At 43.1% G+C, this 14,315-nt stretch overlaps 1 protein-coding gene across 3 annotated transcripts in view; it reads right to left on the reverse strand.

Moving 5' to 3' along the window:
* The window catches only part of LOC144767946 (cell adhesion molecule CEACAM8-like), a 425,529-nt gene that overhangs the window by 33,214 nt on the left and 378,000 nt on the right, over positions 1–14,315 (reverse strand). For 2 of the 3 annotated variants that reach the window (XM_078651293.1, XM_078651292.1), the window contains exon 4: positions 5,890–5,933. In XM_078651293.1, the coding sequence (XP_078507419.1) occupies positions 5,890–5,933 (44 nt within the window). Of the gene's footprint in view, positions 1–5,889; positions 5,934–14,315 lie in introns of those variants that run through there. The other variant, XR_013598389.1, reaches the window with a different exon arrangement.

Raw genomic sequence — 14,315 nt, forward strand, 5'->3', positions numbered from 1 at the left:
TAGGTATACATCTATAAAGTATTAGCATAAAATAAGTACAATGACGTGGTATATTTAGGCTACTACATGACATCTGAATTTACATATATCTATATAATTCCTGTCTATGTCTATCTTCAAGGTTACCATAAAAGTTATTCCACTTGCCTACTGTACTGTATATTGTACTCCAGTAACAATAGTTCCGAATTGTCTTTATTTGTGCATTCTTCATCCAAATTCTGGGTAGGTATAGCACCGCTAGGTTATCCCCAGTATAGCTGGTGACTTTCTCTTTTCTTACATTTGTTGTTCAGTTTTGGAAACATCTATGTAGCAGTGGCTGTGATGTCCTTTCTTGCCTATGTAAGGAACTTACTCATTAGGAAGATCTTGGCTTCCCTCTTGAATGTTGCTGTGGTTGTAATTTTCCTAATATTTGAAGGGAGTGAGTTCCATATTCTGGGGGCTGCCCCGGAGAAAGCTCTGTCATATATTTTCTTCTTCCGGAAGATGGGTGGTCTCAGCAGCAGCTCCATGGCACTCCTAGCTGGTCTGCCTCCTCCAGATAACTCGATCTTCTGGGCCAGGTATCTTGGTGTTTTGTAGTGGAGCGCTTTGTGGGTGATACATGCCATTTTAAGTTGGATTCTGGCTTTGTATGGTAGCCAGTTTAACGATTTCAGGTGTTGCGCGATATGATCGAATTTCCTTGATCCGGTGATGAGTCTTGCAGCTGCATTGAGGCATGCTTTTAGTGGTGCGTGGAAATTTTCGGTAGACCTGCTAAGGTTGTACATTCATATTCAATCCTTGAGATAACTAAGGCTTGTACTGCCAATTTGAGATCCGCCATAGAGATGAATGGTTTTACTTTCCTAATGAGGTTCCAGTGAAAACGGGCATTTTTTGCCAATGATTTGATGTGGGCGTTCATGTTTAGGTTCTTATCTAGCGTGATTCCTAATGATTTAGCTGAATCCACTAGAGTAGGGGTGCAGTTTAGTGCTGTGATCAGTTTGGTCCATTCCTTCACTTCTGTGTGGTTCTTTGGTGGTGAGATTAATAGGAATTCAGTTTTTTGTGCATTTAGCTTCAGATGATTGGTGGTTAACCAGCATGACACTTTTAAGGCCTCATTCATTAACTTGATGTCTTCCAGAGACGCGATCTTGATGTATACCTGCGTGTCGTCCGCGTACATGTGATAGGATATGTTTGCGTCTTGGAGAATTTCTGTAAGAGGTTCGACATACAGGTTGAAAAGTGAAGGAGATAGTGTAGATCCTTGAGGGACTCCGATTGAATTAGGACATGATGGGGATAGCATCTGGCTGACCAAAAATCTTTGAGTTCTAGTCTGAAGGAAGGATTCAAACCATTTCAGCACATTTCCCGACATTCCCATCCTGCCATGAAGCCTGCCTAGTAATTTTTCATGATTTACAGTGTTGAATGCAGATGACAGGTCAAGAAGGACTAGTAGACATGTTCTATTATGATCTAGGGCCTGTAACCCATCATCGACGATATGTAGGATCGCTGTTTCCGTGCTGTGGCCTGTTCTAAATCCTGATTGGCAGTCGTCCTGTAGCATGAAATTAGCGATGTGATGGCTCAGTTGATTTTGTACACATTTTGTCAATTAATTTGGCAAGTAATGGAATACTGGTAACTGGGATCTGCTGCGTCAGCTGTAGGTTTTTTGATGATGGGGACAACTTGGCCTGTTTTTAAGCATTCTGGAAGCATCTCTTGAGATAGCGAGGCATTTATTATTTTGGTCCATATTGGGATGACGATGTGGTTGATTTTTTGTAGACATTTAGCGGGGAGTGGCTATTCGGTTTGATATCCGAGAGTGTTTTGGCGATAGTATTCTGGTCATATAGCTTGAAGGTATCCCAATGCGCTTTGTTTTTTGCTCTATCATGGTCCATTGTCAGGGTGGTATTATTCAGTGTGTTTGGTTGGTTGGGCAGGTTGTCAGCTGCCATCTTGAGCTCTCTTTCCAATGTTTTGGCCTTGTCGGTGAAGAAAGTTGAGAATTCTTAACAACTCAGATGAGTTTTAGTAGTTTCTTGGGCCGATTTGGCCAATATGGTGGATTGCTGCTTTAAGATCTCGAATAGTTTCCGTGGCATGTTTTTGGCGTTATCCAGTTCTGATCTAATATATTCCTTTTTGAATTTGAGGATCTTTTTGTTGTACTCGTTTCTGATTTTTCTGAGCGATTTCAGCTCGGGGAAGAAGAGTGTTGTCTCCATTTTCTTTCAGCAAGTCTTAGTTTCCGCCTATCATCATTCAGTGCCCCATTAAACCAAGGGTTTTTGTCCTTTTCTGTGACTCTTTTCAGTTTTAGTGTCATGGTAGTGTTGACTATGTTTGTTACTGTCGTAGTACTTTTACTTTACTTTACTTTATTCGTTAGATCATTCACATTCTGCAAGTTGTTAGGCGGATTCAGATCCTTCTCACAACCTTCTACTAGCCGTTCAATATTCAAGTCTTTATTGTCCCTGGTCCACTTTTTGAGTTTAATAGGCTGCGTGGTCTTGTTCCTTTTCAAAGTGGGTATAAGGAAGGTAATGGCATGGTGATCCGACCAGTCGCGCGGAACAACTGAGTGGATTTCTATGTTCTTGTTTCTCGATATTATTCAGTCTAACGTTGCTCCTTTTGAGTGTGTTGGCTGTGTGCAGGCTTGGGTAAGGTTTAGCCCATTTAAAAAGTCTTTAAGAGCGTTGATCTGTTTGTCCTTCTTCTCGTCCCAGTGTAAGTTAAAATCGCCTAGGAATATGTTGTTAGCGTGAGTGTTAGAGTTATCCGTGATGATCTCCATTAACTGGTCTATGAAAGTAGCATTATTTCCTGGAGGATGGTACAGGGCATGCAGGTTGCACCTTTGATTGTCTATTGATCGTATATCAAGACCTAGGTATTCACAGGATTTGAGTGGGTCGGATTGTATTTGGTTGATCTCTATATCCGATCAGTGGAAGTAGGCTATACCGCCTCCTATTTTTTTAGTCTATCTAATCTCACAATGTTGTATTGAGGGGGCACAAACAGATCCATGAATGGAGATGAGGATTCCGAGAGCCATGTTTCTGTCAGGATTGCTAGGTCAATTTCCTGGCTAATGATAAGGGCAGCGATGTCTGAAGCACGTTTTACTGCGGACCAACAGTTGAGCAGTAGGCATTTCAGAGGTTTCCTTGAGCTACTAGGGTCCCGCTCAAGCAAGTTGGTGGTTAGCTGGACTTGTTGTAAGTTGTTATGGTTGGGTTTCCTTTCCTTATTTCTGGATGTTCAATTAACATCAATCAGGACTGTTCTAATTAATCAATCAATCAATCATGCCATTTGTATAGCGCACTACTCACCCGGGAGGGTCTCAAGGCGCTTGGGGGGAGGGGTATGCTACTGCTTGAACAGCCAGGTCTTGAGTTGTTTCCTGAAGGCGAGATGGTCCTGGGTCAGCCGAAGGTGGATGGGGAGGGAGTTCCAAGTCTTGGCAGCCAGGTAAGAGAAGGATCTTCCTCCGGCGGTGGCTCTTCGGATGCGTGGTACGGCTGCGAGGGCGAGGCTGGTGGACCGTAGCTGGCGGGTGGGCGTGTAGAAGGTCAGGCGGTCGTTGAGGTACTTGGGGCCCAGGTTGTGGAGAGACTTGTGTGCGTGGGTGAGGAGCCGGAACGTGATCCTCTTGTCGACGGGGAGCCAGTGCAGGTTCCTCAGGTGGCTGGAGATGTGGCTGCGTCGGGGGACATCCAGGATGAGTCGGGCGGAGGCGTTCTGGATGCGCTGGAGTCTTTTCTGTAGCTTGGCTGTGGTTCCGGCGTAGAGGGCGTTTCCGTAGTCCAGTCGGCTGGTGACGAGTGCCTGGGTGACAGTCTTCCTGGTCTCGGTCGGGATCCAGCGGAAGATCTTGCGAAGCATACGCAGGGTGTTGAAGCACGTTGAGGAGACGGCGTTGACTTGTCTGGTCATCGAGAGGGAGGGGTCCAGGATGAAGCCCAGGTTGCGTGCGTGGTCGGTTGGCTTGGGTGCGGTGCCCAGGGCTGGGGGCCACCAGGAGTCGTCCCAGGCAGAGGGCGAAGATCCCAGGATGAGGACTTCCGTCTTGTCCGAGTTCAGTTTCAGGCGGCTGCCCTTCATCCACTCGGCGACGTCTTTCATCCCTTCGTGTAGGCAGGTTCTGGCGGTGTCGGGGTCTCTGGTGAGGGAGAGGATCAGCTGGGTGTCGTCGGCGTAAGAGATGATGTTGAGGTTGTGCTGGCGTGCGATGGCTGCGAGAGGTTTCATGTAGATGTTGAAGAGGGTGGGGCTGAGTGAAGATCCTTGCGGGATGCCGCAGATGACTTCGTGGCCTCGGAGCGAAACGGGGGGAGGCGGACTCTTTGTGTTCTTCCGGCGAGAAACGAGATGATCCACTCCAGTGCCTTCTCTAGGATACCGATGTTGCTGAGGTGCTGGACTAGGGTGTGGTGGCAGACCGTGTCAAACGCAGCGGAGAGGTCCAGGAGGATGAGGGCCACTGTTTCCCCCTTGTCGAGCAGGGTCCGGATGTCGTCGGTGGCTGCGATGAGGGCGGCCTCGGTGCTGTGGTTGGCTCTGAAGCCGGACTGCGAGGGGTCGAGGGATCCGTTCGTCTCGAGGAAGGCGGTCAGCTGTCAGTTGACGATCTTCTCGATGACTTTAGCAGGAAAAGGGAGGAGCGAGATGGGGCGGAAGTTTTTGAGATCGGTGGGGTCGGTGGGGTCCGCTGTAGGTTTCTTCAGGAGGGCGCTGATCTCGGCGTGCTTCCAGCTCTCCGGGAAGGTGGCGGTGTTGAAGGAGGCGTTGATGATGTTCCGGAGTTGGGGTGCGATGGTGGAGTCGGCCTTGTAATTTCCTTCCCTCTACTGTGTTCTGTAGACTCATATACCCGGAGTAAGGATAGGGTTACATCTTCTGACAGGTAACTAAGCTTCCTATCTGGCCGATTGTGCCTATTTGATAATGGCATGGCCGTCTCACTCCTCTTTCCTTGAGAATTATGCACTAATTTTTGGATGTGCTCGACTTTGGAGTGCGTGCTTACAGTGATTCTAGCAACTCATGGAGACTTTGTTGCAGCAGATGAGGATCAAGCAATACATTCACTTTTTGAACAGCAAACATGTATGCTGGCCAGAGAGTGTGAAACAGAGTGAGTCAGGGGTGAGTGGGTCAGGAGGAAGAAGGTCTATCCGGGCACCATCACGAGGCACCAGTCTATGTTTCATCTCTCCTAGTACACCTTGTCCTTCTGGATTGTCATGACTCTTTCTTAGGGTGTTTCACAAAAATAACAATATACGGAAAAGTGATGGCTGGAATGTCTGTACTTAGAGAAGCTTTTGATGTATGGATTTTGGCTGAGAAGGTGGGTATTGGACTATGGGGAAGTTACAGACTCGAATTACATGGCTCACTATTCGCTTCAGCAAAAGAGCAGACAACAGTCTTCAAACATTGACCTCTGCACCCATGGAGCTCTACTACTCTGCAAACGCAACATCCATCAAGCCATGCACTTGTTCACGCTATATTGTAGGACCCATCTCATGATGTGCTTTGATGCCTCTCTAAAGTTTGAAGCAATATACAAATGTCATCACAGTTACTTCTGTTCTGCTGACAATGAAGACACTTTGACACTAACCTCCCATGGGAAGATTCTAGGATTAATATTGTACTGAAGTTAGACCACAAGCTCTAAACATAGCTTTGTATGGCCAGATTTTGGTTCTTGTTTCAGACTCTAAGGAGACAAAGCTTCAGCAGAAGGACTGTCCTTTCTGAAAACATATCTGAGCTCTTGGAGCTCCCTGTGCAAAATCTGAAGAGGCCCCATTTTTTGTTACTTTGTTCAATTTCTATACTTACTATTGTTGGGTGCCATCTCAGGAGAATCCCCTGCAGTTGCGGCCCTAAAGGAAGAGAGACAAGAGATAATAATCACTGGACACTACTGAGAGAGATGGAAGTCAATACGAAGTGTAAGCCTCATGTGTTAGAATGTGGTGGAGAGAGGACACAGCCTTACAGAGAGCTGTGAACATTGGATCCTGGGAGGAATCTCTGGCTTAACGTTCATAGTGGGGCACTCGCAGCAAAGTAGAAGTTTAACAGCTATCGAGAAGGCCAACAGTTAAGAAATAAAATACCTTCATGGTCTGAAAAAAGGTAAGTACAAAGTCAAGAATATAATTTGACAAATTATCACAAAAACAAAGATAATGTACTCAAAAGATCTAAAAAATATTAAAAAAATCAAAAACATTGATAAAAGACATTAAATGCTCTTAAACTCACAATGCAAATAACGTGAATAAAGTAGGAAGAGGGCTTCCCAAAAATGTCCACCAGTTCCAGTAGCAGAGATAATTTGAGGAAAAGTCCTGAAATGAGCAGGACATTCCCCTGAGATTTCAGTCAGCTCTATACAGATGAATGGAAATTCCGTAACACTGATTGTAGGCACCAAAAGTAACAAGTTCAAACGGATCCACATGAATTTCACACGACATGGAAGATGCTTCTCCAGTACTCCAGATGTTCTGAAGAGATGACGTCCCACTGGGTGTGAGGAGCCTTCTCTGGCAGCACCTAGACTGGACTAGGCGGGCCCCTCAGTGTAACAGCAGCAGCCCTGGACATCTATCTCCCATTCACCTCTAGACAGATTATCTTACTGGAGGGCTTACACTGCTCATTTGAGAGGATAAACAAGTGGCTAATGTCTATGAAATTCTCAGCCATTCACTTTGAGTATTTCTAGTAGCTTGTTCCTTCTGTGGTAACATTATTTAAGGCAACAATCTTAACAATAATAATCTAGAGTTGCATGCACTTAAAATACTATGATACTGTATCCTTACCTCTGCCATGTGACGATGGTATACCCTTACCTCAGCTGTGTGTTAATGGTGTACCCTTACCTAAGCCTTGTGGCAATGGTGTACCCTTACCTCTGCCATGAGACGATGAGGATAAGTTACTTACCTGTAATCCTAGTTCTCTTCCAGGGGTATCCTCATCAAAGTCATAAGCACTAAATATTCCTGCCCATGTGCGGGGACCCCGGAATAAATACAAAATTATATATGAAAAAACATATATATACAGCTCTATTTATATACAAACATATATCATGTTTTCTCATACCAATGCAGCCCTCAACTAGGAGGCTAAACAATGCAATAAAAACACATAAACTTCTTTTACAAACATACTTAATATATGTATAAAAAACATGAGGGCAAGAAGCACTTGAACTCTGTTTTTAATGAGTAAATCTCATGAGTAAACTGCAAAAGAAAAGCAGGCATTGCGTAGTGTTCTTATCCTCCCCTTCTCATTCTCCCTTGTTATCTAAGATATGCTCCCTCCATGATGTTCTCTATTAGAATACTGCTTGCTTAGAATGTATTTGCTTGAACTGGATGTCAGTTTAACCTTTTTGCTGAAGGATGAGGTCTCTTGTTAAGAAGCTACATTAAAGACTTTCAACCAAGATTACTGCTTCCTGGATTCACTTTCCTGCACCCTTCACTTCATTTTGGCGACGAGTGGAAACCTACCCATCTATTACAAGAACCTCAACTCAACTTTTCTACAGATTTTACAATCTACTTCATGAAGCATAATTCTCTGATTACTGACATCAACACATTTCTCAATTAAGGTGTACTTGCTGAAAATTGCTTTTTTATACTTTTACTCAACCAACCTTCAATTAACTGGACCTTGAGGATTCCTGCTTCGTGGATGCTGACGGATCGACAAGTTCTTCTCTCCCATGCTCATTGGTGTTGGACCAAGAGTGACGCTGGGCCGTACTTGGGAGTTATTGTGCAGCGCCCTAAATCCTTGTGCGAAGCACTATTCATGATTTGCTTTGCCTTGTACCTTTAATCACCACGTAACTAGGACAAGTGTGGGTCTATTCGCTGCGCTCATGCTACCTACTCCATTTCACGCCTCGTCTTTACCTTCTGAAGCCGCGCGTCTTGGGTGTGGAGTCGGAGCCCACTTTGCGACCTGCCACTTTGGAGAGAGTTGGACGTCCCATCGAAGGCCTTGATGCCGGGGCCTGTCGTCTCTTCGTGAGCAGTTGTCTAGCAACCCCAGTTTCCTGACTTTGCCTGACCTTCTCGTCACCCCATTCTTGTTAGCTTGAAAACACCAACATCATCGTTCCTCTTCACGTCTGGGCTCGGTGCTCCCACCGCGATATCTTCTCGCTGCACCTCCACGTAGCGAAACTCTAACGTCATCACGTTATGTCGCGGCCACCATTTTGAATTGTTTTTGATGAAGTTCTTCCTGATTCAGCAGCGACTAGTCCGTTCTTGTCCTCCTGGTCGTCCTTCATATTTGAGGTAAATTTTCTCTTACCACGCTGATCTGCACAGCGCTTTGCAGGTTTCCTTTCTTTTATTTAATTACCTCTCATGTGCACTGATTTCTATGACACTTTTGTCCACGCTGATCTACAGAACATCCTCGTTTCTTCAGTCACGATCTTAACTGTTCGACGCTGACTTGCACGCCTTCACAAGCAGATTCCTTTTATTTTCATCACACGCTGATCTGCACAGCATCCTCCTATGGTGATACAGAAACCTGCAGGTTAATAGGTCAATACTAACTGTTCGACACTGACCTGAACAACCTCATTTCCTATCCCTATTTATGTGTTGCATACTCTCGACGCTTGTTAGCACATGAGATTAGATGTAATGACCATGTGTGTTTTCGTTTTTCCAGGTTTTGCACTTATTACTAATTCACACAGCTAACTGCTTTTATGCTTCTATCTACTCGTTTCTTTTGTGATGACTTAACATTTTATTCACAGGTGTAAAAAGCATAATACTGTCTTAACTGGTTGCTTTTCCTTGCACTCTCTGTTATTTTTGTTTATTAGGACTCATTTTTGTACTTTTTGCTGTTCTCACTTCATCACCATGCAGAAGGTCAGTCCTCCTCCCTTCTTCCTTCCTGCTCCTGGGGAACCTACCATACCTTGGTTGAAATGGAAAAAAGTATTTACTAATTGCGCAAGAGTTTGTGGAACGTTCCTAAGTGCAGAAAGAAAGTCTTCCCTGTTCATGCATTGCTTAGGTTTGGAAGGACAGGAAGTATTTGAGCACCTCCCCGATTTACCTGATGGTGAGGGTGACTCAATCAATGAGTATGAAATTTGTATTAAGAAAACGGATCTACACTAGCTTCCTAAAATGAGCATGATATTGGAACGTTATTATTTTGGGAAGAGAGTACAGAGAAAGGATGAAACGGTTGAACAATATGTCACAACCTTATGTAAGCTTGCCTCAACTTGCTCATTTGCTGGAAGTTTAGATGAGAGACTTAGGGATCAGCTGATGTTAGGTTCTTCTATAGACAAAGCTAAAAATACTCTATGGCAAAAAGACAATCCGTCGCTTCAAGATGTAATCACCACCTTCAAAATGCACGAGCACTCCAAAGCGTGTGTTGAAACAATACGCAAGGATGCTGACAATCTCAAAAGTTCTACCACTGATGTGAATGAGATAAAAGCTACCGCCTCAGACAAATCAACTAAATTTCCTCAACAAAATACCTCAGTTTCCTCGAAACCAACGCGTTCTGGTTTTAACGCAAAATCTTCTACTGTTAAGTGCTTCGGTTGTGGAAATACAGGACATGTAGCCAATTTTAAAGACTGTCCTGGGTGGAAAGATATTTGTTCAATTTGTAAATAAAAGGTCACTTCTTGAAGTGTTGTAGATCCAACAGGGATCAAAAGAAAATTTACGAACAAAATGATGAAGATTTTGTTGTGTGTCAAGTTATCAATCAAACACTTGAAGGGCCAATGGAAAAGGTTCTAATTAATGATAACTACGTTGATATGTTGTTCGACTCAGGAGCTAAAATTACATTAGTACCCAAAGGGGCATATTACCAAGGGCCTTATCGCCGCTTTAGCGGGAATTTTTCCCGCTAAAGCAGCGATAATGTTATCGCCCTAGTACCTAGCTGTCGCTAACACCAGTTAGCGACAGCTAGTAGGAGATAGCGATCATCTTGGGGCCCACTTTGCATGTCAGCTATATTTATCGCTAATGACATGCAAAGTGGGCGTGCCAAGATGTTAGCGACTGTAAACAGTCGCTATCATCGCTATCTCCTATTACCTACAAAGGTGTACTTTTGCCTGCCCAGAGCAGTTCTTAGCCATGTTATCCAATGGTAGGTGGATAACATGGCTAGGAGCATTAGCTCAGTAATGCATGAATATCGCTGACTTTTCAGCGATATTCATGCATTACGGTCGATTTTTATTGCTTTTGAGATAAACTTTGATAATAGCAAGGTTTATCTGCGATAAAAATCGGCGGAGCCCGGCGATAAAAATATTGCCGCTAACCGTGTTAAGCGATAAATATTGCTTAATCTTGGTACTATGCCCCAAAGTTTTCTATGAAAAACACTTGTTCAAAAAAGTCAAGCTTCTTAAACCTGACATAGTACCGAGAGGTTATGGTGGTCAAATTATAAATCTGATGGGATATTTTATGGGTACAATAGATTTTAAAGGAAGGATCACCGTGGGGAAAATATATGTGTCAATGAAGGGAGATTCTCTGATTAGTTGTGCTCATCAAGGTGATCTGGGTGTTTATCTGGATCCTAATGAGTTTCCCTCTACACTTAAGGGATCTTCCTACTTCCTACTGTCTATATCCTTCCAAGAGGATATAGACAGAGAATCCTCACAACTAAAACTTGGTGAAGCTACCTAGCTGAAACTACCTTTATTTAATACTGCTAGCTTCCCAAACTAAAAATGGTTACAATCAAACCATAATCAATTGTGCCGACATGTTTCATTGCCCATGAGGAATTTCAGGCAACTTCTTCAGGGCTGCTGGGGTTCCAAATTAAAATCTCATAGTAGGCTCACATCAAACCTATGATGTTATAAAAACAAGAGGAGACCCCATCTGTGAACACACTCTGCTTAACACTGATCTAATGTGTTATCACTCTAAAATCATCTATTACCCACCATCCGTTGCGTCCATCATATATACCTGCAACCATGCATGGTAGGTAGGGGAAGTCTGATATGCGTCAATCGATCGCGTTTCCCCACAGTGAATGACTAAAGGTCCTATCACCTAAAAACATATTTTTGAATTTTTTTGGGATTATTACAGTCTATCTAGCTACCTTACATTCTGCATTCAATGCTGTTCGCGTCCAATGAGTAGAAGGACACAATGTGAAAGTGGCCCCACTGTTATGATGTGCATATACATAATATGCCCCTATTTTCAATAGCAAATGTGCACTCTCCTGCAAGTTGACATTGCCCTGTCCTCAATCAGATGCTAAAATAATGTAAAAGGCCCCTTAATATTTTAAAAACAAACAGTTTACCAAACTATCGCTGTCAGTACTTCTCCTTAAAACAACCAGCCAGATTATTTAGCCGGTAGTTCGTAAGGAGAGCATAGCGCGTTTACTCTCAGGTTAGACAAGTGTAAGTTTGATATCGAAGAAATGGAGTATCTTGGCCATTTGATTTCTAGATCAGGTATCAAACCAAAACCTTCCTTGGTTGAGGCCATCACCAATCTCAATTATCCTGAGAATAAAGATGAACTCATGAGATATTTAGGGATGGCGGAATTTTATAATAAATTTGTTCCTGGGTTTGCTAAAAAAAACAGAAAACATCAGGGCTTTGTTAAAAAAAGGATAAGAGTTCGTTTGGGACAAACCTTGCTGTGAAAAATTTCACTTGATCAAAGATTGTTTAAACAAAGCGCCAAATCTTTCTAGTTTCGACCCTACTAAAGAGTCTTATATTATGACAGATGCTAGTTGCAAAGGACTTGGGGCTGTACTTTTACAAAGTGGTGAAAAAGTTGATAATACCATTTTGTTCATCTCAAGACCACTTAGAAGAGCCGAGTGTAACTACTCGGTAGTTGAGAAATTGGCTTTAGCTGTCTATTGGGCTGTTCAAAAGCTTAAGAAATTCTTGTGGGGCAAATGTTTTTCCGTGGTTTCTGACCATATGCCCTTAAAAGAAGTGTTTGAGAAGAAAGGAATTGATTGTGTCTCGCATATAATAGGGAAATGGGTGGTTGCACTGCAAGACTTTGAATTTCTTGTTTATTACTTGCCAGGAACCAACAACATCCTTGCCGATTGTTTGTCTAGGCTTGGTGGTGCAGCAGTTTCTGATTGTAGTGAAGATGACTCTTTTATTGGTGAAGACTCTGCTGATGATTTGAAAGTTTGTGTAGTTACTGAGGGAGTGGTTACAGAGGAAGAATGGATTGCTAGTCTGAGAGATGATTCAGTTTTACAACGAGTTGAGTGTTTTGTGCCTGATGGGTGGTGCGAAAATCGTGAGTGTGATGAAGAGATCAGAGGATTCTGGTGTATAAAAGAAGAATTGTCCATTCACAATTGACTTCTTTCCAGAGGAAGTAGACTTGTTGTTGCTTTGGTGCTACGTCATAAGCTGATTGAAAATGCACACGCTAGTCACATGGGCATCGCTAAGTCAAAAGAAAGAATTAGAGAAGCCTATTGGTGGCCCGCAATGGACACCCAGATTGAAAGGTTAGTGCCTTGTTGTTCTCAATGTTTTAACAGTGATAAGATTCTTAAGTGTAGAACTCAACCTGTGGTTGTCAGAAAGCAAACTACTGGTCCTTGGGTGGACATTGCTCTGGATATCCTGGGTCCAGTTAAAGTCAAGTCTCAAGATCGCTATGTTTTAGTTTGTATTGATATGTTCTCCAGGTAGTCAATTGTGTTGATTCCTCTTCTGTGATAAGTTTTCTTAACAATCTCTTTGCAAATGAAGGCTTGCCAAGTTCAATTTTGATGGACAATTGTGTGCAATTTACCTCTGGAGCAGTGAAGGAATTTTTGAGTGAGAGAGGTATTACACATAAGAGTCCAGCTTTATATCACCCAGAATGCAATGGGGTAGTTGAGAGGTTTGTTAGGGTTCTCAAAGAAGCTATACAACTAGCCGTAGGGTCTAGCTGCAACTGGGAGAGGCAGTTAACAAGAAAGTATGCGGCGAATACAGGTTCACACCCCATTCCTCTACAGGTGTCACACCTTTTACTTTGTTTAAAGGAAGGGTGGCTAGTACGCATGTGAATCCCCTTTGGGTGACTTCAAGAAGGATGGTAGTAGGTGGTGTGGTTGACAGTACAGTAGGTTGGAAGGATCGTGAGTTAGAGAAAATGATAAAGAGGAAAAGTGTGTTTGATACAAGAAATGCAGTGAAAAGAAATGTTGTAACAAGTTGGTGACTGGGTCAGGGTAAAACTCCCTGACAGAAGAGTTGGTAAGTGCAAGTTTGGTCAACCAATCAAAGTAATCAAACTTTTGGGGAATGCAGTCAGAACCCAAGATCATAAAGTGTGGAACCTCAACAGAATTGCCAAATGTTCTTTAAAGTGTTCTGAGGAAGATTCCTCTGGTATTTCTGCCACTCCCTCGCAATCTAATGAAAAGAGACCGTGCAGGTTGAGGAAGGTTCCTCTTCGTTTTCAAGATTGTGTTTAGTATGTTTGGCCTATTGTGATTGATTCCCTTATACTTCTCTCTTCATTTATGTTTATGAAAAGAGGGAGGTGATGTAGTGTTCTTATCCTCCCCTTGTCATTCTCCCTTGTTACCCAAGATATGCTCCCTTCATGATGTTCTCTATTAGAATATTGCTTGCTTATAATGTTGTTACTTGAACTGGATGTCAGTTTAACCTGTTTGCTGAAGGATGAGGTCTCTTGTTAAGAAGCTACATTAAATACATTCAACCAAGATTACTGCTTCCTGGATTCACTTTCCTGCACCCTTCACTTCACATTGTTAGCCTACAGGCTGCATTATAAACCAACATAGAAAATGAAAGCAATCTTCCATAAAAACTGGCACCGTGCCTTTAAGGCAGCCATGACCCCTAGCTTACCATCATGCCTCAGGGGTGACAGTTAGGTCAGTTGTTCTTTGTGTAACCCTGACGATCAGGGCACCAAGATAATATTTAACAATGAAATAATCTCATTTGCCTGGGGAGGCGGGTGGGTTGTTTAGACTTTGATGAGGATACCCCTGGAAAAGAAGAACAATAGTTACTTACCTGTAATCTGTGGTTCTCCAGTATTGGTGTCTTTCATAGATTCACATGCCTGAATCATTCCCCGTCGTCGGAGTGGGAGTCCCATGGTACATAAAAAAGCAATAATTTGTATATAAGAAAACCAAAACCCTTGGTAATA

The sequence above is a fragment of the Lissotriton helveticus genome, chromosome 7 (assembly GCF_964261635.1).
Source record: "Lissotriton helveticus chromosome 7, aLisHel1.1, whole genome shotgun sequence".
NCBI lineage: Eukaryota > Metazoa > Chordata > Amphibia > Caudata > Salamandridae > Lissotriton > Lissotriton helveticus.